Source organism: Sinohyriopsis cumingii, chromosome 6 (assembly GCF_028554795.1).
Source record: "Sinohyriopsis cumingii isolate HCF-2022 chromosome 6, ASM2855479v2, whole genome shotgun sequence".
Lineage (NCBI taxonomy): Eukaryota > Metazoa > Mollusca > Bivalvia > Unionida > Unionidae > Sinohyriopsis > Sinohyriopsis cumingii.
The window spans coordinates 43,778,274-43,804,488 of record NC_142966.1 but is presented as its reverse complement, the minus strand read 5'-3'; the positions used below and the strand labels follow the sequence as shown (position 1 = coordinate 43,804,488).

General features: G+C 36.0%; 1 protein-coding gene across 3 annotated transcripts; it reads left to right on the top strand.

The window, feature by feature from the left end:
• On the top strand, positions 1-26,215 carry LOC149796819 (tubulin polymerization-promoting protein family member 3-like). 3 transcript variants are annotated; one of them, XM_089961460.1, is made up of 4 exons: positions 1-210; positions 7,608-7,861; positions 9,569-9,749; positions 18,549-26,215. In XM_089961460.1, exons 2-4 carry the CDS (start codon positions 7,617-7,619, stop codon positions 18,732-18,734), a joined length of 612 nt encoding a protein of 203 aa, XP_089817586.1. In that variant the 5' UTR covers positions 1-210; positions 7,608-7,616; the 3' UTR covers positions 18,735-26,215. The 3 variants fall into 3 exon arrangements, with proteins under 3 accessions (XP_089817586.1, XP_089817585.1, XP_089817587.1); XM_089961459.1 differs by lacking the exon at positions 1-210 and adding an exon at positions 1,240-1,377; XM_089961461.1 differs by lacking the exon at positions 1-210 and adding an exon at positions 6,794-6,904.

Sequence of the window (26,215 nt, the reverse complement as noted above, 5' to 3'; positions counted from 1 at the left end):
GCTGTTAATACTACTTAGCTGTTGCAATATAGGCCAACACCAGTAGAGATGAAGCTCAGGGACGGCAAGACATTATAGAGTTGTACATAGCCATCAAGTAACCTCTCTCTAGTGGACCATTCAATCGATACGTACACATCCGGGTCAGGAGGCTTTTATTTCAGTTTTCCGAAGGCACAGCAAGGACATTTCTACCGTTCATCGTAACTGGTAAGTACGAGCGGATGTTGTGCGATATGTTGAATGGACTATGAAGCGATTTGTATCTGATATAATTGCTTGTTCGCAGTCATGTTTATTATACTGAGTGATGCTGTAAATTCGATTCGAATTCTACACGGATTATGACTGCTAAAAATAGGTTACAATTTCTAGCATCATGTATTTTGAAGTCGATAAAGGGAAAATAAGGCAGTTATTAATGGGGTCAAATAATGCTGTTAAGCGGATTTTTTATACAATTTTTTTTAATTCTTAGCAGATAATTGTTAGAGAGTATATATATATATATATATATATATATATATATATATATATATATATATATATATATATATTTAAAATAACGTGTTCTTAAGAATCGCGAAGCAGTTGAATATATTTCATTGAAAGAGTAATAATGTCCGTGTTTAATTTCAGTTAGGACAGGCTATGTTCAGTCGAACGAACAATTTATCTTTTACATTTACTCAAGAATATTTCTTAGTATTTCTTAGTTATTCCTTGCATGTATACCTTGTATCTACTATATTTGTTATGATTATACAATGTATTCCTTCATTAATGTTTTAATTGGTATACCAAGCTCTGAATCCAGATTTTTATTTTTGGCACACACTCATAAACTTAAACAAACGTACGCACACCTACACACAGTAACTACAGCTCAGTATATATCTTTCTTCGTGAATACCTAACACAATGTATAGTGAAACAAATCTTTCTAAAATCGCATGTAAATATGGACTATGTTTAGCAAGATGGAAGGTGCGTGCGCTGTCTGAAGCAATTAGAACAGATAGTGTAACTAATTCAATTATGAGTGACTATACTTGGTTTGCTAAAAACCACGCCCTATTACGTCACAGATACGACATGCACAGAGGCCCCAAGTGTCAGTGTAAGACAATACACGTATAACAAGCGGGATGAAAAGGTGTTGAAAAGTTGAGACATGTACATTACGAAACATAAAGACAAAATCTGTACTGTATGTAATTTCCCCGTCTGCAGAATATATGCAAGTATAACCGTATCGTCTGCTAAATTATGAATCATCCGCGGCATATCGTTACTTCCTCAGCTTGAGTGGTTATGATAACCAGTGTTGCTGACTCTCATGAAGGCTCGGAAGATTACTATCAAATGACCTCTCAAGTTCGTACATCGTCTGTTTTTTTTTTGTTGTCTTGATTGACTATTATCAATGCTGATTTTTATAAGACTGGGTTCACATATCACTTAGTCTCAACACTACCGTGACAACGCTTTTAGAAATGTATCCCTTCCTCTTTTCGTTTCGGATTACAAGTTATCTTGGTTCCACGTTTGTGCAAATTTCATGCAGACGGGCCGGGAACAACGCCGCTCCAAGCCTCCTCACTAATTCAGATATTTATAAACAGCTGTTTTGGAAATCATTTGCTTTTCAGCGATATTTATGAGTTACTTGAAATCTGGTGCATGGGCATACACATTTCTTTCTTACTAAAATATTTAGGCCAAAATGCACATACTATTGAAAGGAATTGAAATGATTTTATGTCAGGACGGTCTTGTAAATGTTTAGCGTAAAAAAGAAAAACAGAATCTTCATTACTCCACACATTTCTCTGAAAAAACATTCATCTTGGTTGACTTACATTTTCCCCCTTCGAATTCATCTTCTGTTATTGCGTTGCGTGAAGTCGTGGAGTTCATACATTTCGGGAAAGTAAATGTATCCAAAATCGATACGTTATTGTATATTTGGTTGGCAGAATGGGCAAACGTACACACTGGTGCAATGCTAAATTATAGTCTCTTTTTTTTTACAGCAGTTTAAAGTGATTAAGAAGATGTCAACTATAGACCTAAGCTAAATTGTTGTATGTGTACTTTTATGCATGGATGCATACTAATTCAGTTACTAGTCCATGTTGATTTCAGACTAATTTGCACTGAAAAACTTTAAAAAGTCGTATATAACAAGATTCTTAGCGGAATTAAATTTGCAGGGCATGTGCCTAGGTGTTTTTGACAATAACTGCAATCGCGATGCATCGGGCATGCAAGATGTATTCAATCGAATATACATGTTATGTTTGGCAAACCTAGCGGGATGGAAGTTGAGGCTGTACTAACAAGTCTTACCTGGGTATGCAAATGACTCCAAAAATGTACACGTGATACTGTGTTATACATACTATATCACATTCTCCTCTTCTAAGCAGCAGAAAGTCGTATTAAAGCAAACTCAAAAAACTGCTTTACAATTGCATTAATGTCTGTCGTAAATTTATTACCTGGTTGCTTTCTCCTTCCCAAGCCATTTAGTTTTGAAAATTTGTCTTTCTTTCCTAACCCCGACGAATTAATACAATGTAACATGACATTTGAGCGGAAGGCAAATGATAGTCATATTTGTGACTTTTGATCCCTTTTTGGTACCTTCGGTTTTCACTTCCACCTCAAATGTCAAATCCCTTCTGTGTTTATATACCGATTATATTACACTGGAAAGAGTCTAGCCCAAGAACAAACAAGATGGTAGCTAACCCAGGCTGATCTGGTGGTAAATTCGAACCCGCACCCATTCGGTCGTTGGTCCGGCACGTTAACCATTGAGCCACAGCGGGATATGTTCAATAAATATTGCGGGACTTTAACACTCGTCCTGTTTACTTGCTGACATCGACATACGAGTGGCATTTTAAAGGTTCTAAATATTACATCGCTGTACAACACAGTTTTTTTTTTATATGAGCGAACAGTACGGAAGTGCATCCTCTCAGAGTACTTGCGCGCATCTCTACACACTTTCTCAATCTGATTACTCAATTATTAAATGTAATTTTGTGTTCACATTTTGGTATGTCGTTCATACACCAGAAAACTGCACTTCCAACCGCGTGATGGCTCGAATGGCAGGCTCCTCAGCGGATCTTTGATTACGGAATTCAACCCAAAATCAGGGCTGTATGGCAGATGTTGCAAAGTTTGGAAGATGTCTCCTTCAGAAGTTCTGTCAAGATGGCGGATTTATAGTCCTCTGTGCTGTTGTAGAATAAATGGTTACTTTGTGTATCGGTGTTCGGTAGTGTTCATAACTTTTGGCAAAACTTTGGAGACATGGAAGTATCCAGTGACACTTGCAAAGTCAGACACAGGCACATGGACGAACGGTCGTTTGCATTGAAAGAATAATGCATATAAACTCGCTTGACAGTCCGACTGTGCAGAGCGATTTGTGGTTTCTGCTTGTTTTCTATGATTCAGACTCTATTAATGTCGCTTGAGTCGAGTTCAGAAAAGCAAATCCACCTTTCATCTCTTGTGACAACATCATTTACACGTATCTTGTCACTTTTGGCGATTTTTTTCAACCAGAGCCTATCTTTGATCAGCCATAAACACATGCGGAACCTATCTTGTTCAAATATTTCTGAGCTTCAAATGCTTTTTTCGTACAAATAGCTGACGAATCAATGCATGTGATAATATAAATATCTTTATCTGTGTACAGAACATCTTCATCAATTGACTTCTTCACACTTGACACTAATCGCAGACAACGATCTTACAGAACGTGGATCATCTTCCACGGATTTGCAATTATCTTTGAAAGGATGAAACCACCTCAGAACTGTAGGATATGACAGAGATATAAATCCGTAAATTGTATCCATGTCGGACCTGGATATCCGTCAGAGACCAGTCTTGGAGCGCCCCGATTTTACAGTATACTCTTTGCTCAGTAGCGAAATTGATTAACAGTGTCCGACTTGTTTATATCAATGTCATTTAACGTATGTTACGTGAAACGTTTGTGTCTGCAGGTGTTCGGCGTGCTGTACGTGCAGCTGCAGCTCATTTTATTGAATGTCATTTTGTTTCTCGATCAGCACTAAATTTATTGACAGGTTCAAAGAAACAAATAAGCTGGAAAACTATATATAGAACATTTCAAATACCTATCGTATGAAAATATAGTACAGCTTGGCAATTGTGCTGAGACAGTTTTGGGCGGCCGTGATAGTTTCTGAATAGACATTATTCGTTTGTGCAGCCGGACAACAAAATTATTTATCAGTATCGTCCTCGATACCGGTCACTATCGATATAGCCCCTAAAGCAAACTCGATTGGCGTACCTATGATAGTCGTCACATTCTCGATTCCCGTCATACCCTGGTCAAAAGTTGTCATGGCAGCAAGTCGACAAATTGCATCCGCGACAACGCACACAACTTTGTCTTTTGTGAGTACCGCAGATATCTTGGTTATTTCTTCTAGCAGCTGTTGTTCCGATTCAATTATTTTTCGCGTTGAGGGCCCATCACAGTAACTCTATTAATAAAGTCATCGTGGAGAATAATTGCTCGACAGGCAGATCTTGTCCAGACGAACCACGGCCTAGGGTAAGATGCACACGCTATTGCAGCCAAGCGTCTTTCTTCACAGATACAACTGCCATGCAATAATAGAAAATATTTGCATAGGGAATATTTATTAATTAAAGACCTCACATGGTGGTGCAAGCTAGTACTATTGAAAATATAAAACATGTTCAGGTGTCTTCGCGTATGAGATCCAATGAGTTCCAATTCCTAGTGACAAATACCAGTGAACAATGCCTGTTTCTCGCGTGCTGAGAATCATCGACCCATGATTGTGTCGCATCAAAACGTATCGAAAGCATTTGATTGATTTTATCAACGCGGGTAAATAAAAGCCTCAAATACTGAATCGTCAACGGACGCAGATAAGCTTCGGTTTCGTGGTTGTCAGCGGCGTGGCAATAGTCTAAAACCTTGTACACAAGACCAACCGAATGGCCGAAGACCTTTTCCCATTTTTTTCAGAGCTTTCTGAGAGGGTCGACCAGATGATATGCGTCCCTCGAGTGCCTGCTTGAATAACTAACACGTGTGGCTGGGTTAAGATACACTAATGCACTTTGCATTCACACAAAACACTTTGCGGCAGGAACCACCCGCTTTAAATTGGGCCAATGCCAATCTGGTTTGGTACCGGTATGTATATGGGGAACAGGAAGGCGGACAACGTCATGCTAATAACCCAACAGTTTCCGTTAATTTACTCATGATCTCGGACCGGATTGATATCCCAGGACAACCAACACACTCTAGCGCCATCCGGGACAATATCCCTGTCACCAACAAGAATATCATTTGTGCGAGAGGAATTACAAGTCATTCCCGTGAATAGAGGAATTACAAGCCATTCCCGTGAATATAGAACTACCGACAAAATCTATGTTAGGCAACTCTGTTACATGATCTCGTGGTGCCTTTAAGCGCAAGTAGTGATTACATTAGGGAATGTGCAGCCCCTGGTGTTCGGAAACACTCACCTCGGTACAAAGAAACACGCCAATACGATGTTTCTTCGAACTGATAAGGTTTTCTGCGTGCATGAATGGCGCTACTCCCGAAGACATTCCACATACGTGTCGTACCTTAGATCCTATTGCACAACCACGTTTTGAACTCCTTTTATTTCCAGATATTTCTGTTGGCAGATTTTATTGAATACATTTTGGTTCGCAGACCAAATAATTCCCAGATGGGCTTGCCCACTAATTTTTCTTTGAATTTCCCAACAATATTCTTGTTGACGTTGCTGAACAGCTAATGATCCTTCGGTACTCTTTGGTGTCAACATACGATGTCTATCCCATCTCCACAATGACGTCATTTTTGTGAACTACAACAAGTCCGCCGCCAAATACTTTACGAGACAAAAACGTTTTTGTTATTACCTTCCCAGACAAGGTTAACTCTGTTTGTCCTCCGCAAATTCTCCATTTTTAGTCAAACATGGTATTATTAGTGAAATTAAAGACGTCTTTCTCAAACTCATTAGACACAAAATTTTAAGGTCGATGATGATCTGGCTGTAAGTAGCCATCAACGCTCGCTTATGAAACCTCAACACCCGATGGACGTGCATACACGCATTCCCAACTGCAATTACAACTGCACATTCGTACGTGGTCAACATATTTGAATTTCCAACGCAAGTTCAGGACAGGCTTGGTACATTTGGTGAACTTATCACTGAAACCGCCAAACATGGTAACAACCAGTTGCGGAGCACCGACAACACTTCTGGGACCAGTCTGCTGTATCGTTGCCCATTCGTACAAGCTTGTTATTTTTTTAAACATATATTATGTAACTTTTCGAGAGGGCATGATCATAACCTTCAACTCGGGTTATTCGCACGAGAGTAACGGTGGTTAGTATAGAAAACCCTACCATGGATACCACGTTCGACAAACAAATGTTGATCGATGTTCACCAACAGTTCCGGCTCGACGCGGTTTTAGACAGCAGCCCATCCCAGGCCATTTCCGGTGATATGAAGTATTGCGAGGGTTCGCGCTTGTGCACGCGCATGCCAGTATCTTGGAAAGCCCCAAAGACATTGGCGAGGTATTGGTATTTGCCGAGATTTCGACAACCGAATACAGACCAAACGTTGTTTTCGTCGTCATTGGTGGAAATGCCATTGCGGAACATAGATTAATATACAGGCTTGCTGGGTGGTAGCGGAGTTTCAGAAAAACTCTTTCCAGTCATTCATGTACTCGTACGGGTAAATTTATTTGCAGATGAGCAAACCAAACCAGGAATTTACACTTGTTGAGTCATCTAAGGAAATTACCACAGTATCAACAGGTGATCGTGATTACATTGATCTTTAGTATGTATCGTTAATTACATGTAAATACATTAAACTATTGTATGTAGCTTTAACTACATGTATATAAAATAATCTTTAGTATGTATCCTTAATTACATGTAAATACATTATCCTTTAGAATGTAGCTTTAGTTGCATGTATATACATTAACCTTTAGTATGTAGCTTCAATTACATGTATATAAATTAACATTTAGTATATAGCTTTAATTACATGTAAATACATTAATATTTAGTATGTAGCTTTAATTAAAATTTACATTTTGTGTGAGGAAAATTTTTGCATTATCAATTTATAATTGAAGGATATAGTAGAATTTTTTTTTTTTAAATTATGAAACTTTCTTTAATAAATTTAAATTTAAATATTTGGATTATACATTTCGTCCAACTCGCTACCATGATTAAACTTTCATTAAACTACCCAGTCATCATCTATGTGTAATACATGCAGCCATATACGTATTTTATAGATTATTGCTGTAAACCACCGCCTGAATACCTCCTACAAAAGGACTACCACATAATTACAACCAAATTTAGTCTGTTCTCATCCCTCCCTCCTTTTTTAAACCGCAAAATCATTGAAGTCAAGCCATCTGCCTATTCAGGTCTGTTTTTCCTTTTCAATTTAAGGAAGCTGGCGTAGACAAATGTAACTAATTGGTTTGTTTTACAGCCCTTGAAAATGGCAGCGGAAGGAGGTAAATCGGAAATCGACATGGAGGGGTTGTTAAACAAATTCAAAACATTTGCTATCAGCTCGTCAGGCAAGCGGGGAGAGCAGCTGACGGAGGCAGAAAAGACGCATTTTAACGCCAAGGCCAATGGCAAGATGATCAAACAAGCTTTCGAAGGAAAGAAACAATATGTGGGCATATCCGCCCATGCTGATATCGTTCTTTCCCAAAACAAGGACGACAAGAAACTACCGTGAGTTACTTGTATTGCAATGTAAAGCTACTGGATTATTCCAGGAAAAAAAGAAACAAAACCCAAAACAAAACATTTAAGACGGAACAGAATGCAAAAATATATCTTTTAACTGTATTACTTAGAGATTTGTTTATTTGTTGAATAGATAAAACTAAATATATTTGATAGCTTAAAATTTTTCTCTAATAATCAACCAACTGTTTAGCAAAGAAATTCATGCTGAGACATTTATAAAACTAAAAATGTCTTCATAGCACACGAATACCCTTACAAATGTGCATGAAAACTGACCTAATGCAAAACTTAATTGGACGAACGGACCGACGTACAATGTATTAATGAAGTACAAACATTACCAATGTTTCCATATCGTATGCATGCTGAGGCATAAAGAGGAAACTTAATGTATGAAGGAAAAAAGAAGTTTTACAAGATGCATAGTAGATCACTGAATCAAAAAGTTTATAAATAAGTGGTTGGGAAGCTATTACAGGATTTGTTTTGGTGCTCATCTGGACATAAGATTAAGTTAGTTTACAGTATGGTCCTGCGTCCGTCTTGCTTTTTGTATTCGTCTATAGTTTCTATTGTCAGCTTCTGAAAACCATCAGGTCAAGTTCAGAAAAATTGTGTGAATGATGTTGATTTCCTATTAGATATGACAACCATTTATAAAAATAGAAAAAATATTTAAACGACTTATTGCTCAGCATAATTTAACTGAATTTGATAAATATTATTTTGTCATGAAGGACTTTCAATTATTACGAACGGTTTCAATCGCCTTTTAATACGGGGAACATTACTAAAAATACGGAAAGTTTTTTTTTCTAAAAATGGTTTCTTCACAGAAATCGCTGAGCAGAATTTAACCAAATAGGACTGGAAACATCCTGGCATAAAATTACTTTCCAATTTATACAAATTGCATCATCATCTATCAAATATCGCCGCTATTATTAAGAAGAAGAAGAAAAACTTTCAAACGACTTTTTAAAAACCAGTAAAATATAGTAATTGATCAAATTTGAGAGAAAGCATTATGGCATAAGAGTTTTAATTTTTTTGTGCATTTGATGTTTAAAGGAATATTGGAAAAATTGCTTTGCAGAATCTGACTAACTTTGACAGAAACCATAAAGGTCTTCCGTCCTATAAGGAAAACGATGCTGATCTACCATCAAATACGGACGAAGATACAATCAAAATGGAAAGATTTAAACGTTATGTTTTTATCACGTATGCAATCAACAGTATTGAAAGAAATTTCGTCAAAGAGCATCCCTCTGACTTAAGAGTCTTTGTCAAAGAGCATCCCTCTGACTAAAGAGTCTTTGTCAACTGCTCTTGCCGCTGGCTATTAGGTAGATGTCAGTCACGTGAGCGATCTCATGCCCACCTGTGCCTCTTGTTTTCTTCATATATACGTTGGAACAATGTCGTGCAGTCTCTGTATAAACCTTTGTTTTTTCAAAATCCAAGTTCTATGAAATTCAAACTTACGGCTATTTGTAATGAAAGCCAATCACCCAGCTGGGTTGTTGTTTCTTGCATGAAATATACCAAATCTTACACAGATTAAATGAAAGAAGAATAAAAACAAAATAAAGTTAAATCGTGTGATGGTACATTATAGCTGTACAGTACGTTATTTAGCAATAAACTTATTATTTTTAGACTATTTTAATTTTTCTTAATGAATAGGTACATGACACTGACTAGAGAAAAAATTGATACATACCTGACGGACTTGGCAGTAAAACATCTCTGTCCCAAGTTGAAACTGAAGGAAAAAGAGCTTGCAAGAGATGACCCTCGAGTTGTGGAATGCAAGACGGAGATGGCCTCATTCATTTTGTCTGCTGATCTTGGTATCATCAAAGTTGTGAGTATCTGGTTCGTGGAACTCAACCGTACTCTTAAGATGGTTTATGTTTATCTTTGATATCATGGTTTGTTTGTATATATGATGTTCTGCGCACGAACAAATACTTGTAAAACAGTGAAGTAGCCAAACTTTTAATGAGCATTTACGCCATCTTGAAACAAATTAAAGTTGTTCCATGATAATTGGTATTTTTATACTGTACCCGTGAGTACGTACAATTGTGTCCCGGAAGTAAAAATAGGAGTGTGTCCCGGAAGTATGTACGAGTGTGTCCCAGAAGTACGTACGAGAGTGTCCCATAAGTATGTAAGAGTGTGTCCCAGAAGTACGTATGAGAGTGTCCCAGAAGTATGTACGAGTGTGTCCCAGACAGTACATAAATGTTTTCTGACTGAAGAAAGACTATCTTTCACAAGCAATTTAAATGCAAGCAAGATATTTCGTTCACGAGAATTTATACATTCGTCTATGAAGCAATTATCATAAAATATATATTATTTTCGTCGTAGAATGAAACTATTGCATTCACCACGTTTGGGTGACTCTCATACGTTGAGACCAGCATTCAGCCAGACAGTGTGAGCATCTGCGCTTCTACATACTGGCAGCTATTTTATTATTGGATCATGCAAAATATCCCTCGAACAAATAATTACTGACATTATGAATGTGTTCTGTATAGTCTACAAAATACTGACATAATAAATGTATGCTGTGTAAACAATACATACAAAACACGAATGTAGTGACCGATTCAGATCCTTCCAATATGTGTGTGTGTGTTACCAAAATACTTTTTTTATTTTATATACGGCATCAAAAATTATGTGTCACTAATTGTATTGACAAAACGAAATTGACACATGGACGCAACATAAAAATCATATTCATACCTCAGAGGAAAGTAGGAATGCGAGTTATACTGTGCGAATTGGTCACACGAGCTTGGTTCGTTTGTCACCCTCTTAAAAGAAACAATGCTAATTGTTCGTTTAGAAATTTAGTTGTTATTATGTTCAGTAAGCCGATATAATTTTTGACACATCTTGTGCTTTTATTTTCTACGTCATGTCTGCCTATTTTTATAATATTATAGAAAAGAGAAAACGTTGTCATATAATATTTCATTAATAATAATAATAATAATAATAATAATAATAATATTGTTGATATTTATGGTTTGGTGGTGTGGTGAAGGCCTTGTTATTCTTTATATTTATTGTTGATGGTGGGGTGAAGGTCTGTTTTTTTAAAAAAATATTTACTGTGGATAGTCGGGTGACGGTCTGAATATTCTTTCTATTTATTGTTGGTGGTGGGGCGAAGGCCTGTGTATTCTTGATTGTAGTAGTTCTGGTGCTATCAAGTTGATTCGCAACAGTTCTCCCAGTATCATCATCTTTCGTCTTATAAGAGGTATTGTTTCCGTTCTTTGCTATGTAGTCGCGTTATGGCGTTTTGTTAATGATTGTGGAGGCTAGAGATGTGTTGGTTATCGTTATCTATAGGGTGATCGCCCTCGGTATTGTTGCCTGGATCGAGTAAATATTAATATAAAGTGTGAAACGTATAGACGGAATAAACAGAGATCTGATCAGATATATAGAACAGAATGACACGAGCCCGCATACAAAAAATAAAACAATTTAATCAATTACATAAACAATTATGATAATACGTTACATTAGGAAGATACAATTCTCTTTTGAAATAAATCATTAGCCGAATTTCAAACAAAAATATACTTATATAAATAGCCGATCCATTTTAAATGATAGAATTGGTTCATCATATAATCGAGTGAACAATCGAAGTCATTGCCTTGTACAACTTAATAGCCTGTTTATTTCCGGTTCACTCCAACTTCACTGTGGCTGTTCTTCTTGGTCCTTTCGCTTTTTCTTCTCCAAACTCTCTATTGTCTCGCCTATTTTATCAATGACTCACATTAACATCACACAAGACATAACAGTTCCGTTCTCTTCTCAGTTACACAAATGAATGAATGAAATTGATTATATGCCTTAACTACGTTATTTTCAGCGAATATACATATTCAAGTTTGTAGCATACATGAAATCGCACTTCGTGGCTAAACAACGTTAATTTCAATCAATACTCACTCAAGTCTTTGTCACACACGAAATCATCAAAGATCGGAGAATTCACATGGATTCCCGTATATCAACTAAAGTAATGCATGAAATTCTTAAAATACCTGATTCCTTATAACATTCAAGACGACAAATTCAAACAATTCGTGAAACTTATATAAAGAAGATCAATGTACGAATTCAGATAGATGAACTCAAACACAGTTATAGTCATGTCAAGAAAATTGATCTACGGATTCAAACATATAAATTCATGCAAATATGAGCAAAACAATTCAAGCAAATCATTATATTGGTATCAACAAATTACATGAGATTAATGCAAATACCTTGTGCTTTCAAGCTTTGCTCGCTTTTACCTCCAGAACTGTGTCCGTCGACATTCCAGACATTCGGTCCCTCGGATAATTTTTTTACGAGAGAATTTCTTCTAAATTCAATCTCGGAGTCTTCTATATTTTTTCCTCTTGCATGAAAACGTAGACTGACTAAATTTTGCGATGGAGCATATTGAAAACCAAGAAATTTCGTGTGGGAAACACGCCCTTTATTTAGCGTAATCTATCAGAATTAAATATATCCATTGCCTTTTATAACTTAACCGCCAAAATTGCGATCAGCTTGACCTCTAGATTTCCAAATAATTGATCTGGACAATTTCAACTCTGACATTTTCGATACAGACATTAAAAATCATTGCAGTATAGCGATTTAAAACGCCCATGTCCCCATAAATCTAATTAATTGTTCTCTTGCCCAAGTTAATGTGTTCTTTATAGATCGACAGAAATGTGAAACCTTACAATGATTAAACTGCTTTGATGACAACTATATCCTGTATCGACCGCTCAGGTGGTCTAAGTGGCAAGAGCGTCCGCCTTGGATGCGGGAGTTAGCGGGTTCAAACCACGGTCGAGTCATACCAAAGACTTATAAAAATTGTACTAGCAGCTGCCTCGCTTGGCGCTCAGCATTAGGAGTTAGTGTTCGGACTGGTCGTCCTGGTGGCAGGATAATGTGACTGAGTGGAACGTGATGCTACGGCACGATGCCCCAGTGCTAGACATCACTATAAACTGCAACACTTCAGACATCGTAGCAATATAACTGAACATTTTTTAAACCTAATAAATAAATGGGCGCCTTGAGTGGGACTCATTTCTTTCAAAACTGTTTAGTGTTTTCATACACTCTTTTGTAGAATTTTTTCTTCTTCTCAAATCAATAATTAACTATCACACGTGTGTGTGGATGTGTGTATGTGTGCGTGTGTGTGTGTGTGTGTGCACGCGCGCGCGCTGTAAAGTGTGACTAATTTGCGCGTAAATAATCGATAAGCAAAAGAACACCGAATGTATCAGATTTATACAGCTTAAAGTTAGCTATAGGTTGAGTACATACAAAAACGATTAGAATACATGTTATTGCCTTTGGGTAAGAAAATGTGGTTAACGACAAAAGTAATCAGCTAAATAATTAGAAACAAAGGACAACATTTTGTCAAGTAAGTGGGCTTGTGGAGCCACCCTCATCTACTTTACTTTCTAAACTATCCTCTAAAATTAGTCTTTATCAGAAGTAGCTATAGGTTATTGCCCGGTACTCATATAGGTTATTGCCCGGTACTCATATAGGTTATTGCCCGGTACTCATATATGTTATTGCCCGGTACTCATATATTTAAACTTATTCAGGCATACATTACATACATGTTCTACCTCCTTTCGGCAATAATCGTGTGTTATCCTATACTTGATTGTTTATGATATTTGAAATGACTTTTGTGTACTTTTTATACTTTTAAGATATGTGAGATATGTGAGAAATATATATCAGAGGTATAGTACATCAGAGACTTATAAGGTATTTACATCTCTTGTTACGAAAACACCCAGATTAAGTTTATTTTATTATGCATACATCCATGCCTGCATATATGCAATATTATTATAAAACAAACATACAGGGATATATATATATATATATATATATATATATATATATATATATATATATATATATATATATATATATATATATATATATATATGTATATATATGTCATTATTATGCATTAAAACAATGTAAGTTAAAAAACATACGTGGTCCAAATGGATTGAATAACCTTTGTATATAGGTGTATGACCTGCAGATGTATATAAATGAGACTATCCATTTTACACGTGAGTTGTCTGTTACCTGGGGCAGTAAAATATGTCAACCAGACAGTGTTTTACTTAAAAGTACTGAATTGCTGTCAAGGAGCATCAAAGTTGTGCCGTTTTGATCGTGATAAGTAATACCATATGTGTGGGGGGGGGGGGGGAGAGAGAGAGAGAGGGGGTGTAGACGAAGTCTTGATTCGATTTACAGATTATTTCTTGACTTTAAATTACACAGCTTCTCTTTTGTAGTGGAAACTCGCTGACACCTTGCTAGATACAAGGTCTAAACTCTAGCATGCTGTATCCATAAGTATCTGGAAACTTGGCAGTGTGGCGGTGGTAGAGGTGGTGGTGGTGGTTAAGGTGAAATTGCTACTTGGTTCTAGATTTATCAAAGTACATTTACTAGTATCATCTTCTCCAACACTATCGTCGAAATCTTCGTCCTGCCTTAACGTTTCTAAGCAAAGACAATTTCTGTTTTTAAATATGAAAATTCGTGATAAATGGATCTCGGTAGCCAAAAAGAAAAAAGGATCTAAATTTTTATCAATCTCTCTCTCTCTCTCTCTCTCTCTCTCTCTCTCTCTCTCATACATTTTGTCACAGAATCACTTAATGAATCTTCCTATCTTTAACACTACTACTACTAATAATGGTAATTATTGTTATTTGTTTTGTTTGCTTGCCATGTTGCTCACGATAAAAGTAAATGAATTATTAGTATTATTATTCGATGGCGTTATATATATATATATATATATATATATATATATATATATATATATATATATATATATATATATATATATATATATATATATATATATATATAGAGAGAGAGAGAGAGAGAGAGAGAGAGAGAGAGAGAGAGAGAGATTCTTTTACCACTCCATTTTCTGAATAGTTTAAGATAAACCAAAGGACTGAGGTGCAATAGACAAAAGCCAGAAAATAGGCAATTAAAAACTTGTGACGCCTTATAAATTAATTATAAAGCAGGAGTTACAAAATCATAAATAAATGAATACCAGCATAAGCAATTACACAAATAAATGAAGTATATGTGAGGAGTTATTTAAAGATACTTCCTCTCAGTGTCTGTTACCTGAGATGTTTTCTCTTAAATCATATAATATCGGTCAAACATGGTTCTTTTATCTGTATTTAGTTCTTATGTGGCTAACTTACTAAATTATTTGATTTCTGAAACTATAACTTTTACGATACTACACAACATGCAATTTCACGTCCTTTGAAGTTCAGTACAGTTCTGTAGTGCATTTAGTCTATGTAGGGGCCCCGGGAGTGGTATAAGGTGTTCGCCTATGCAGATCACCGACATCTCAATGTTTGCCAGCGTGGGTTAGAGTCTCGGAATCAACCAACGTGGGTATGCAAGAAAGCCTGCCATTAGCTTACTGTGGGTCAGTGGCTCTTCTTAGGGTTTTCACGGGTTCTTCCTCCGCCAAATATACTGGCCGCCAAGTATAGCCAGCAGGAGATGAAAAAATGGCGTTAATTCCATAACAACAACAATACATGCATTCTATATAGGTTTCTCTGATCAATAGAATAAATAATATCCTTTATCTTAATGATTTACTTGGCAGATAGTCGTGCCACATTTATCCCTGACTGGAATTCCAGTTATTCTGAAATATCAAGGAGAATAATCAGGATATTAATCTCTGGAAGCTTTCTATAAAACGGATCCTCCATTATATAGATTCTCTTTTATACGTATTCTGTCGTCCAAGGTTGGGGACTATTGATTGAGATGTGTAACATACGGTCATCACTTGTTTTCGCACACAGGGGACATAGTCCAAATTCAATACGAATTACGTTTTTCTGCTTGGGTCTATGTAAGAGTTTTCGTTTATGGTGCATTTGTAATCCTTGGACCTCTCAGGTGGCCAAATGGTTAGAGCGTCCGCATGGGATGCGGGAGGTCGCGGGCTCGAACTCCGGCCGAGTCATATCAAAGACTTTTAAAAATGGTACTAACAGCTACCTCGATAGCGCCCAACATTCAGAGGTTAGTTTCAGGAGTGGTCTGCCTCGTGTGAGAATAATGTGCCTGGGTGGGGCATCATGCCGCAGACATGCAGTGCTAGATCACTATAAACTGCCTCACTGCAGACATCGTACGATATGACTGAAAGATTGTTAAAGCTATGCTACAATTCCAAATCTCTCTCTCTCTCTCTCTCTCTCTCTCACACACACACACACACACACGCACGCACACACGCACACTTGTAATCCTGGATTAATTTTGGATTTAAAAAAAATCGATTGACTCCTTATGAGAGATTTCTGATACTCATTTCATGTTTTCTCATCTCGAATAGCCGTATTCTTGTTCCAATTAGGTTTTTACACGTTAATTTGTCTGGAAACCTTGCAGTAAAAGTAAAGTCCTTGAAATAGTCTTCCGCATCATTATACATAAAAGCTCTAACTATTTTTGTGGTCAAATCAAATTGGCAACAATTCAGAGAAAGCTCTTTTCAGTAGTTAAGTTTACCGGTGTTTTATTCATAAGACCTAACACTACAAGGTTTTGCTTTTTATCTATGCTAGCTTCTACTGACGTCATTAACAAGTCGTGGTACATCCTACTGGCGGTTTTATGGGAAACCTTGTCCTCTTCGGGCGAAATATCGTTGTTTTTTCTCCACTGTTCAACGCTCTGATATGTCATACTGAACAAGAGTTCTCAGCTATACAAACCAGATGGCATAACTCTTTTCCTCAATTTTAAAGAAATTATAGGTTCACACTATTTAATCCAGTTGAATATAATGACTTTAGCACACGCTCAGCTTTATTGCAGAAATAGTCTACACGATAAGACTAGTGCTGCATATTCCACCTTATTTTTTTCTATTAATATCATGTAACCCCAAAGCAATACAATTTGATGAATACACGCCCTTGTTTCCTCTTACTACCATCCAAGTCCTCGAGCTATTATATTTCAGTTTCCATTTCTGTGCGTATTGATCAGCTGTATTAGCGAGCATATGTAATCCATTCAGCGTAGAACCTGAAGAATAATGTCAAACCGTAATTAGTCGTTATTAATTCATTCAGTAATTAATTATTTACACTTAACGGAAATGAGCTTCAGACACCGAAATGAAGACTTGGATTATGTGTATAATTATTCCTAATTCCAGACAACATCTCGAAAAGAAAATGTTTCTGGAGAATGTCTAGAAAGTGACCAGTACGAGTCCAGAATAATACTAGAAACCTATTAGTTGTCAGAGTTCTGTGAATTCTGGAACCATCTGTTCGAATCCTTGAAGCCTGATTGTATGCAAAATAGAAACTTTTTTCATGACTGTCTTTCTAAACAATATTTTTATCCAAGTTATTTTAGAGTGTGTATAAAAGTTGTTCAATGTATAAGGTTTACCAAACCGTCTGCTACTGTTTACAAACACAAGTCTTTTCATTTGATCAGGTGACCATTCCAAAAGTATCTTAATCCAATTTATAAAGTTCATTTATAATATTAGCGGGTGGATTTGGTGATATGAATAAGTGAAAATTTATTACACTGTCAAACATAAATACATTTCCATATGGGTTAATCATTATTTTAGACCACTGTGTCAACATTCTTCTTATTTCTTTTATTTGTAGAAATAAATATTACTTTCACAATTTCAGGTATGTTTCCTAAAGATTTCAGACCTAAAACAATCAAAATTAATGTTTCCCAATTAAGAATCTGTTTATCACGTAACATGCGATTCCTACTTCCCATGCTTCCAGTCCAAGCTACGTTTGTTGTATCTCTATTTACATTAAGGCTGGATTATTTTGTAAATTTCTAAGTTTAATAAATATATGTTTACGCGATTCGTTAGACGATCCTCTAATAAGGAAATGGCATCTGCATATTGCGACGAAAAATATACAGTATCTGCAACTTGAATGTCTCTTGTCCATGTATTTTACTGATCATTATAGCTAGTAATTTCAGTATGTCTGCACAGTGAATGAATAAATATGGATACAGCGGGTATCCTTGCCTACATCATCTAGTTTTCTTCTTCGTTTTGGTAGAAATTATACCTGTTTGGTGCGGCAATAAATGCAGACATGCACAAAATGGGCAAAGAAAACATTTATGCAGGATTAATACATATTTTTGTTTTAAATTTAAGCTTAAGATATAGTACATATTTTTAATGTTATCCATTGGTAGTGCCTATAAATTTTGTATGTCGTGTTACAAACATGTGAAATTCACCAGAAAGGATTTATAGCTAATTAAACGTTCAAACACCAGTGTTTTCTCTTCCTCTCGAGCGAAACAAAAACAGTGGTATTCATTCTTACTTCGGAACGGACTGTGTCTTTGTTGGATGCATGTGAGAGAATCGTGTCCACCGTAACAAGTAAAGTAGAATACGTCATATTCATGCGTTGTTATAAACATTCAAACACACTGTATTAGTGTAAACAAACTATTTCTGCTTTCCCCACTATTTCAGAAAGAGTCCAAGACAGGAAACGTAAAAGGCTTGACGGACTCTTCCAAGTACACAGGGACGTCCAAAGAGAGATTCGATGCCTCTGGCAAGGGAAAGGGAAAGGAGGGACGAGTCGATAAAAAGGATGATAGTGGCTATGTTTTAGCTTACAAGGGAAAAGAAACGTATGATAGCAAGCAACAATGATCAAAACGGATCATAGCTCCAAGGACGCAGTTATATATAAAGCATCTAAATTTTCACCAAAAATGGTATAATCTTCCTAGTTTTCTTACATGATGGATGCAGAGGTGTTCCGAAGCAAAAGTTCATCTTGCGTGTATCCAGTAACTATTATCATTTTGACTGGTGACAATTGCAAAGTTTGCATTTACATGCTTTGCATACCTATATAAACCCTACCACGTTTAATTTTTTTGGGAACTGTGAGTATAGTGTAGAACACGTGACTTTGACAATATTAGTTCTTATAAATATCAGCATTAGGAACAGCCGAGCTCAGTGGTCTGATTTCAGACGTTACATTTTACAATTACATTGATGCAAACGGACAAAACATTCAGTTTGCGAGGTTTCCCTCGTATTCTTATATAGCAATTATCGTCAACTTGTAAGACCACTTTGGACAGGAGTTCCTCTACTTCATTCGATAAATTATTCAGCCCTGGATTTTAGTTTAAAATGTGTAGGTTTTAATTACAATTGGACTATTTATTGTGATTTTTGAAGCCTTGATTTATGCCGTCGCTAGATTGGTAAAAGAAGATATCGAGGCTGAACCTGGTGCTTATTTGAAGAAATATCAGATGATAGATCGAAATCGAACATTTCGGATAGATTTTAATTCAAACTCGAATTTTTGTTTTGATTGATGTATCGAATTACTTTACTGAGTTTTGCCTCGTGGATTAAACACGAAATTGGTAGTTTTATTCTGGGTGTCAAATTAAATACATTGAATGTGTGCTGTTGATTTCTCCTGATGTCCACTTCAAAGTGGAAACATATCAAACGTCATCTGTGTTATCAACATTACGTTTCCCGCCGACTTAGCTCGTCACTCATTTTCCTTATACTTCTATCATGTAAGTCACTTCCTTTTTGACTGGGTTTGCTTTAGTCCTACAACGTAAGACACATCACCCGATATTTTTGTTCGGGGGTGGGGGTGGAGGTGGGGTGATATCACACACAACTGGCAACCAATACCGACGCTTTTCTACAAAGTAAAGTTATAATGTTTTTGCCAGACTTTACTTACCCTGATGTCTTTTCTCTAATAAATTCAAATTATCACAGAAGAAATGGACCCGTTTTCATGTTTCGTTGGCCTACATTTCAATTGGCTGGAATGGGATGAAAGCCGGGAATGCCGAAATCGGGATAAGGTGAAATATTATTCTTTAGGATTTGGATTTGGATTTTTATATTATTTTTTTACGTAGGTTTAAAAAAATTCAGTCTTATCGCTAGGCAGCTGTTAGTACCATTTTTAGAAGTCTTTGGTATGACTCGGCCGGGGATCGAACCCACGACCTCCCGCAACCGAGGCGGACGCTCTAACCACTAGGCCACCGGAGCGGTCTATTATTCTTTAACGAAACGAATAAAATATATATTATGCCTATTGGAACTGTAAGCAACGTTTCGTTTCTTTCAAGATACAAATCCCCCACATGAACCTACTTAAACATACTTCGGCATACCTCGACTACCGTTGCATTGCAACAAATTCAAATGTATGTCAACAGAACATGAAAATGCGTACATTTGCTAGTGTCATATTTTTATTCCGCCAGGACGAAGACAGCACAGTAAGCATATTAATTACACATAAATTAGTAGAAGAGTTGCCGATATAAGAGGTAAAGTGTGTGAGATATTACTGAAACTTTGACTACTCATTCCGATGTCAACTGACATCGGAACATGCTATACAAGGCCGTTATTTGGGTAGTAAGATATAGCACCAGAACACAAACAACATTGTAGGTCTGGGTTTGCTTGTAATGTAGATACACAGTGTCAGGTTAAAATAGCAATATTAATTGTCTGACAAATTTGCTTGTATTTATGTTAAGTCGAGCGATATGGTCTACCTAATGTACAACTTTTAACAACTTTCATGGAACACTAAGAAATAATGCATATTTGGAGTAATGTTTTGTTGAGGAATTTTATTTAAAGCAGAAATTTACATAATTTTTCAGCATTGGCAATACTTTCAGATTTCAAATATCTTTACTATATAACTTCACAAAAATTGAAACAACTAGAACGGTGAAATAGGTAGCAAATTTTTTTAGAAGATAAATGACAAGAAATTAGTAATACCCATTCGCTTCCACTAGTGTCTTTACCATTTGCTTCTTCTAATCGTTTAACCACTTGCTTTATCGAGTGATTTGACCATTTGGTTCCGCGACTGATCAGTAATTCACGTCTTTGTAGATAGCTACTCTTCAGTTTTGGAAAACAATACGAGTCTGCTCATGTACCGGAAAGTAAGGCCACATAAAGTATATCATTCTGCGCAAGAATCTAACGTGGAGTTTTCCATTCAGTTACCAAATAGACAGAGTAGGCATCGGCATAGGAGCCCCGCGACAACGGATGAAAATAATATTGATAAAAAGTATCAGAAAATAATTGGCGGGGGGGGGGGGGGGGGAGGGGGCGAGATTTCGACTGCCAAAGGGCCTCCACAGGGTTTAAATCCGGCACTGTCAACAACAATGAGGAAAGTAATTTAACTTGGTATTTAAGTTAGAATACATCTCATTCCACGCTAGACCTTTAAAAAGTACGTTAAAATAGCCAAAATAAGTACGAAACTGAACGAAAAAAATAAAACATTATTAAAAACGCTTGTTACTCTATACGTCATTAGCGCCGAACATGAATTTTGGCTTAAATGCAATGATGATCATATCGCACTTTCCATGTACTAATGTTTTTTTCCGGTTTACAAACAAGTTCATCAAATAGAAATGTAATTGAAAGCAAAAACATAGACACCAGGAAAAGCCAAAATAAGCAAGTTATTACTATTTGCCTTAAAGACTGTATGCACATGTAATGTGTGCTATTGTTGTTTCTGTTGATACATATTCATTACAATAGTCTAATGTTGTGTATTGTAAACAAACGATCAATACCTATATTTAATACAGATCGATCCAGCTTTAACGTATTTGCCTTAAAAGCTTTTTGACCAACACGTTTATACTCATGGCATTTTGAGTGATACATATTTATAACAAGAGGATAATGGTATGTACCTTAAAAAAAATCGATACCTAGTTTATTTGGGCAGATTCCTCTATTGCTATTTTGTCTTAAAGGCTTTTTGTACACCAAATCTATGCTGAGCGTATTTGCTCGATGAAGAACGTTTGGTTTGTTTCATGTAGTTATACTGGTTCATCACAATTGGGACACCCTTCCTTCCTTACACGGCACGACACCTGGCCATATGGATAATGTATATAACTTTTATGGGTTATTAAAGGTATCTCAGATGACACGTACTGTATTAAGTTTTGCAAAGCAGTTTTAAAATTGAACGGCTAGCAATGACAGTTGTAACTTACGTTATGTAATTGTTCTATATTAAGCTGTATTTGTAATGGATGATGATTCTTGTATCTTTATAAATTGCGTATTTCAATTGTTATATATTAACCTTGTCATGTAATTGTATCGTAATATTTAGTATTTAATGTCCTATATTTTATTGAAACAGATTAACTGTATATTTGTTATCTTTTCAATATTACAACATATGCGACTTGAAAGTTACCTATTAGCAGTTATTTCCCTTTATCCTACAATTCTTCTCGTAGACTGAGTTTGTTCCCTTGGATAATATTTGTAGCTACTTAGTTATTACTGTCCTATCCCAGGAGAAAGCTCCCTAATCAACATAATTGATGTTGGACTTCTGCCAGCAAAACGATGGCAAAAGTTTTCAAGGATGAAAACCTTGAAAGGTGCAGAATGCAGGGGCGGATCCTAAAATATCATTTTTATTTTCTCGTTGGTGGGACCAGTGCTTTGGTGCCTTGAGGATGATACTGCCTGATTCCATGGCCTCCTATGACGTTTTGCATACGCGGAGAAAAGGAACCAGTCTAGAAATCGATGAAGTTCAAATTGATTATATATGGGTTTGGCTGGCTAGCACTGGGTTGATAATGAAAGTAAATTTTTGTGAATAAACTTTTCTGAGAGTTTATTCTAGTTGTAAATGAAGAACATAGAGACAAAGTTTTATGAACGAAATTTTATTCGTTTTACAAACCCAAGTTTGGAAAACTGATTACTGACATTAGCACCTGAACCTTTGGTGCAGGCTTGAAACCACCTGTAGCACATGTAGATCTAGAAAATACAGTGGCTCTTTCGATTTTCTCTAGAGGGAAGCTTGCATCAAGGATACTTCTTTAGTGATAAATATAGATTTAATTATGAGCATTCAAAATTTTAAAGTTATGGAATTTTTAATACCATCATGTTTACATAGATTTACTATGGGGACTGAATTAGTATCGTGAGTCCTGAATGATCAACACCTGTGGAGAAATTCAAGGTGGCTGAAGTGATACGAAAATGCGTTGGCAATAAAGAAATTGCAATAAATCAGTTATTTCCAGCTGTTTCGCCACCGGCTTTTTCGTTGTATTAGTCACAACAGTATCAACTAAAGAAATACTTAGGGTTTGTTAAAAATATCACTACGCAGTATTGTCATTTTCAGGCATTATCCATGAGTTGGGGTGAGGGGAAGGTATACATTGAGAGATTGCGAAATCGAATGGTTGTGCTCTTTGCGTGTGTATGTCAGAGGTACTTCATTTGAACGCAAATTTGATCGATTGTATTTTTATAGTTAGTTTACTTTAAGTTTCAACATTTCATAATAATTTTAATTTAACTGGGCATACTTTCATTTTGAAATGCAATAATGGAACAGCTACATGGGGCTGGTGGGTGGAGTTATGCTGCTAATACAATATTTACCCATTTATGCTATGCAGTTTTCGGAGAAGAGCGCTTAATCATAATCTGTGCTGATGCTAATTAACATTTATATATGCAATGAAAAAAGGAATATAATAACGCTTTAAAACATCCAATACTTGTTTAGTTTAAAAATTCTTATTTCGTATATAACATTCCCCAAAGACTAAATATCATCAAAAGAATTCAGAAACCTTACAGATACGCTTGGTCGTAAGAATGTTTGAGTTATATTTTGATAATATATTAGTATATTTGTTTATACGTATTGCATGACATCTTTATTTATATAGGTAAAGATTCACACCTGCAAAACTGTGCAACTGATTCATGTAATCAGGTTTTTATAACTTTTAACTAGAAAATTCCGTACCACTATGGTGACTGTTGTTGTTGTTGTTATAGAGTTTAACGCCATTTTTCAGCATAAGATAGGCGATACATGGCGGCCAGTATTAATGGTGGAGGAAGAACCCGAGAAAACCCCGGAAAGAACCACCGACCCACGAGAAGCTACGGGCAAGCTTTCTCACATATCCACATTGGCCGAGCCCGAGACTCGAACCCACGCAGACAATGGTGAGATGGCAGTGATCCGTGACGCAAAGCGCTTTAGACTACTCGGCCACTCGGTGACAAAATACTCCATTTGGCACAAACGTTTCCTTCATAGGCATCAGCCATTTTATACCTATACTCAGCAGTAGTTCATTGAAGACAAACTAAATATTGTAACAGCAAGCACTATCCAAGCCAGTCAAATGAGAGTTAGACACTAGTTGCATTTCTTTCAAAATTCTCAGAGCTGCATGAGAAGTATTATGATATGACATAATATTTTCGCACTTTAAGCAATAGTAGTTCGTAGACAAGATTCTCGCATATCAGACAAGTTATTTATTTCAAGTTTTACGTAAACAGAATGTTAAAACCTGGACATTTATTTAAAAACTGCACCTCAAGTCTGCGCATGACATATTTATGTTGTAACGTATTTTGGTAGCAGCTTATAACACTAGGAGGTGCATATATATATATATATATATATATATATATATATATATATATATATATATATATATATATATATATATATATAATGGCCTGTCTGCAACAATTGAAATCTTTTGCTTACAAAATTGCATAAACTGTTAAATATGCTTTGAATCAAATAATATCTATATTGAAATTCAAAATACCATCAATCCTGACTAAATTAAAGGAAAATATTATTAATTATTAAGTTCCAAGATGAATTATGTTTAAAAAAATCTCTTATGATCGTAAGTGTTCACAGCGGTCAGGTAAACCTAGCATCCACTTTACAGAAAGCTCCTTTTTATGTTAAGTTTAATCAGTTACATAAATCTAATAATTTCTGTGTTAAAACGAATCAGTAATCGGGGATATAGATATATTCTATAAGCGTGTATTTAATACGGTAATTAGTTCGTAACATAGCCAATTTCCAGCCATGATTTTCACGTTGTAACTAGAAACATTTTATTTTTTTTCTAAACAAGATAGAAAGAAATGGAAAAATGTAAAGCTACAAAAATTGCATAAATATCTATCGAATACATTATCAACCTAATCCCATCCATCTCGATCCCATTATCTGTTCCATAAGGCATCTTAAAATACAAGCATGCTTCAAGATAGGAAAGTCGTCATTTTCAAAAATGTTGAAACTTAATGTAAAATAACAGGAAAACACTGACGATAAACCCTTCAATTAAATCAAACATCTCTGACACAAAGCACAACCAAACAAGTCGGCAATCCCTCCCCAACCGGCTGCCAGGCTAGGGATTGATGGAACTGTGCTTCAAATGTTAAGGTCACAAGTCGAATTGTTGTTTAGTGTTTTAGAGTAAATTGTTAAGGGCTGTGAGAAGGGACTATATCATATTTGTCCATGCATGTAATGTTATTAGGTGTGTCACACCTTAGCAAAGGAATGGAGTGGTCTAAAGGTCAGAGGTCAAGGCCGCATGTGTCGTTTAGTCATGAGTTACTAGGGCTGCAGCAACAACGTCGTGGAAGGGACTATATATTTACGGATTTTGAATTCACAGAATCGTAGCTTTTAATATGTAAATGACGAAAACCTTTGTGTGTGTGTGTGTGTGTGTGTGTGTGTGTGTGAGAGAGAGAGAGAGAGAGAGAGAGAGAGAGAGAGAGAGAGAGAGAGAGTTTTGGGTGTTGGTACGTGCGTGCAAGAAAGGTTATAATTCCGACATTTTAGTCTTATCATGCATTGAAGATAAGTTTAGATTTACTGTTTTGAGGCACACATCTTTCCTATTTATTTCTAATTTTAATTTATGTGCATGCAAAATCAGATGAAGAAAAAAAAAGATTTTCCTTCAATCCAGTTGAAAAGTAAATTTTCGTACTTATACAGAATCATTGCATTAGCCACAGTGCATTCACTGAATAAAGTAAATAATTTTTTTTTATATAGTAAAAAACAGAATTGTATTCTTTGTCATTGTGGACAGAGCTCTTATTTAAAATGAGAGAGAACTGTACACTTACTTTTCCCAAGTTATTCATGTAAAAGACCTCAAGTATCATACGACATTGTTGTCCATATAGTTATTCTTAACCTTTATGAAATTAAAGTTTTGTGCCCATTATAA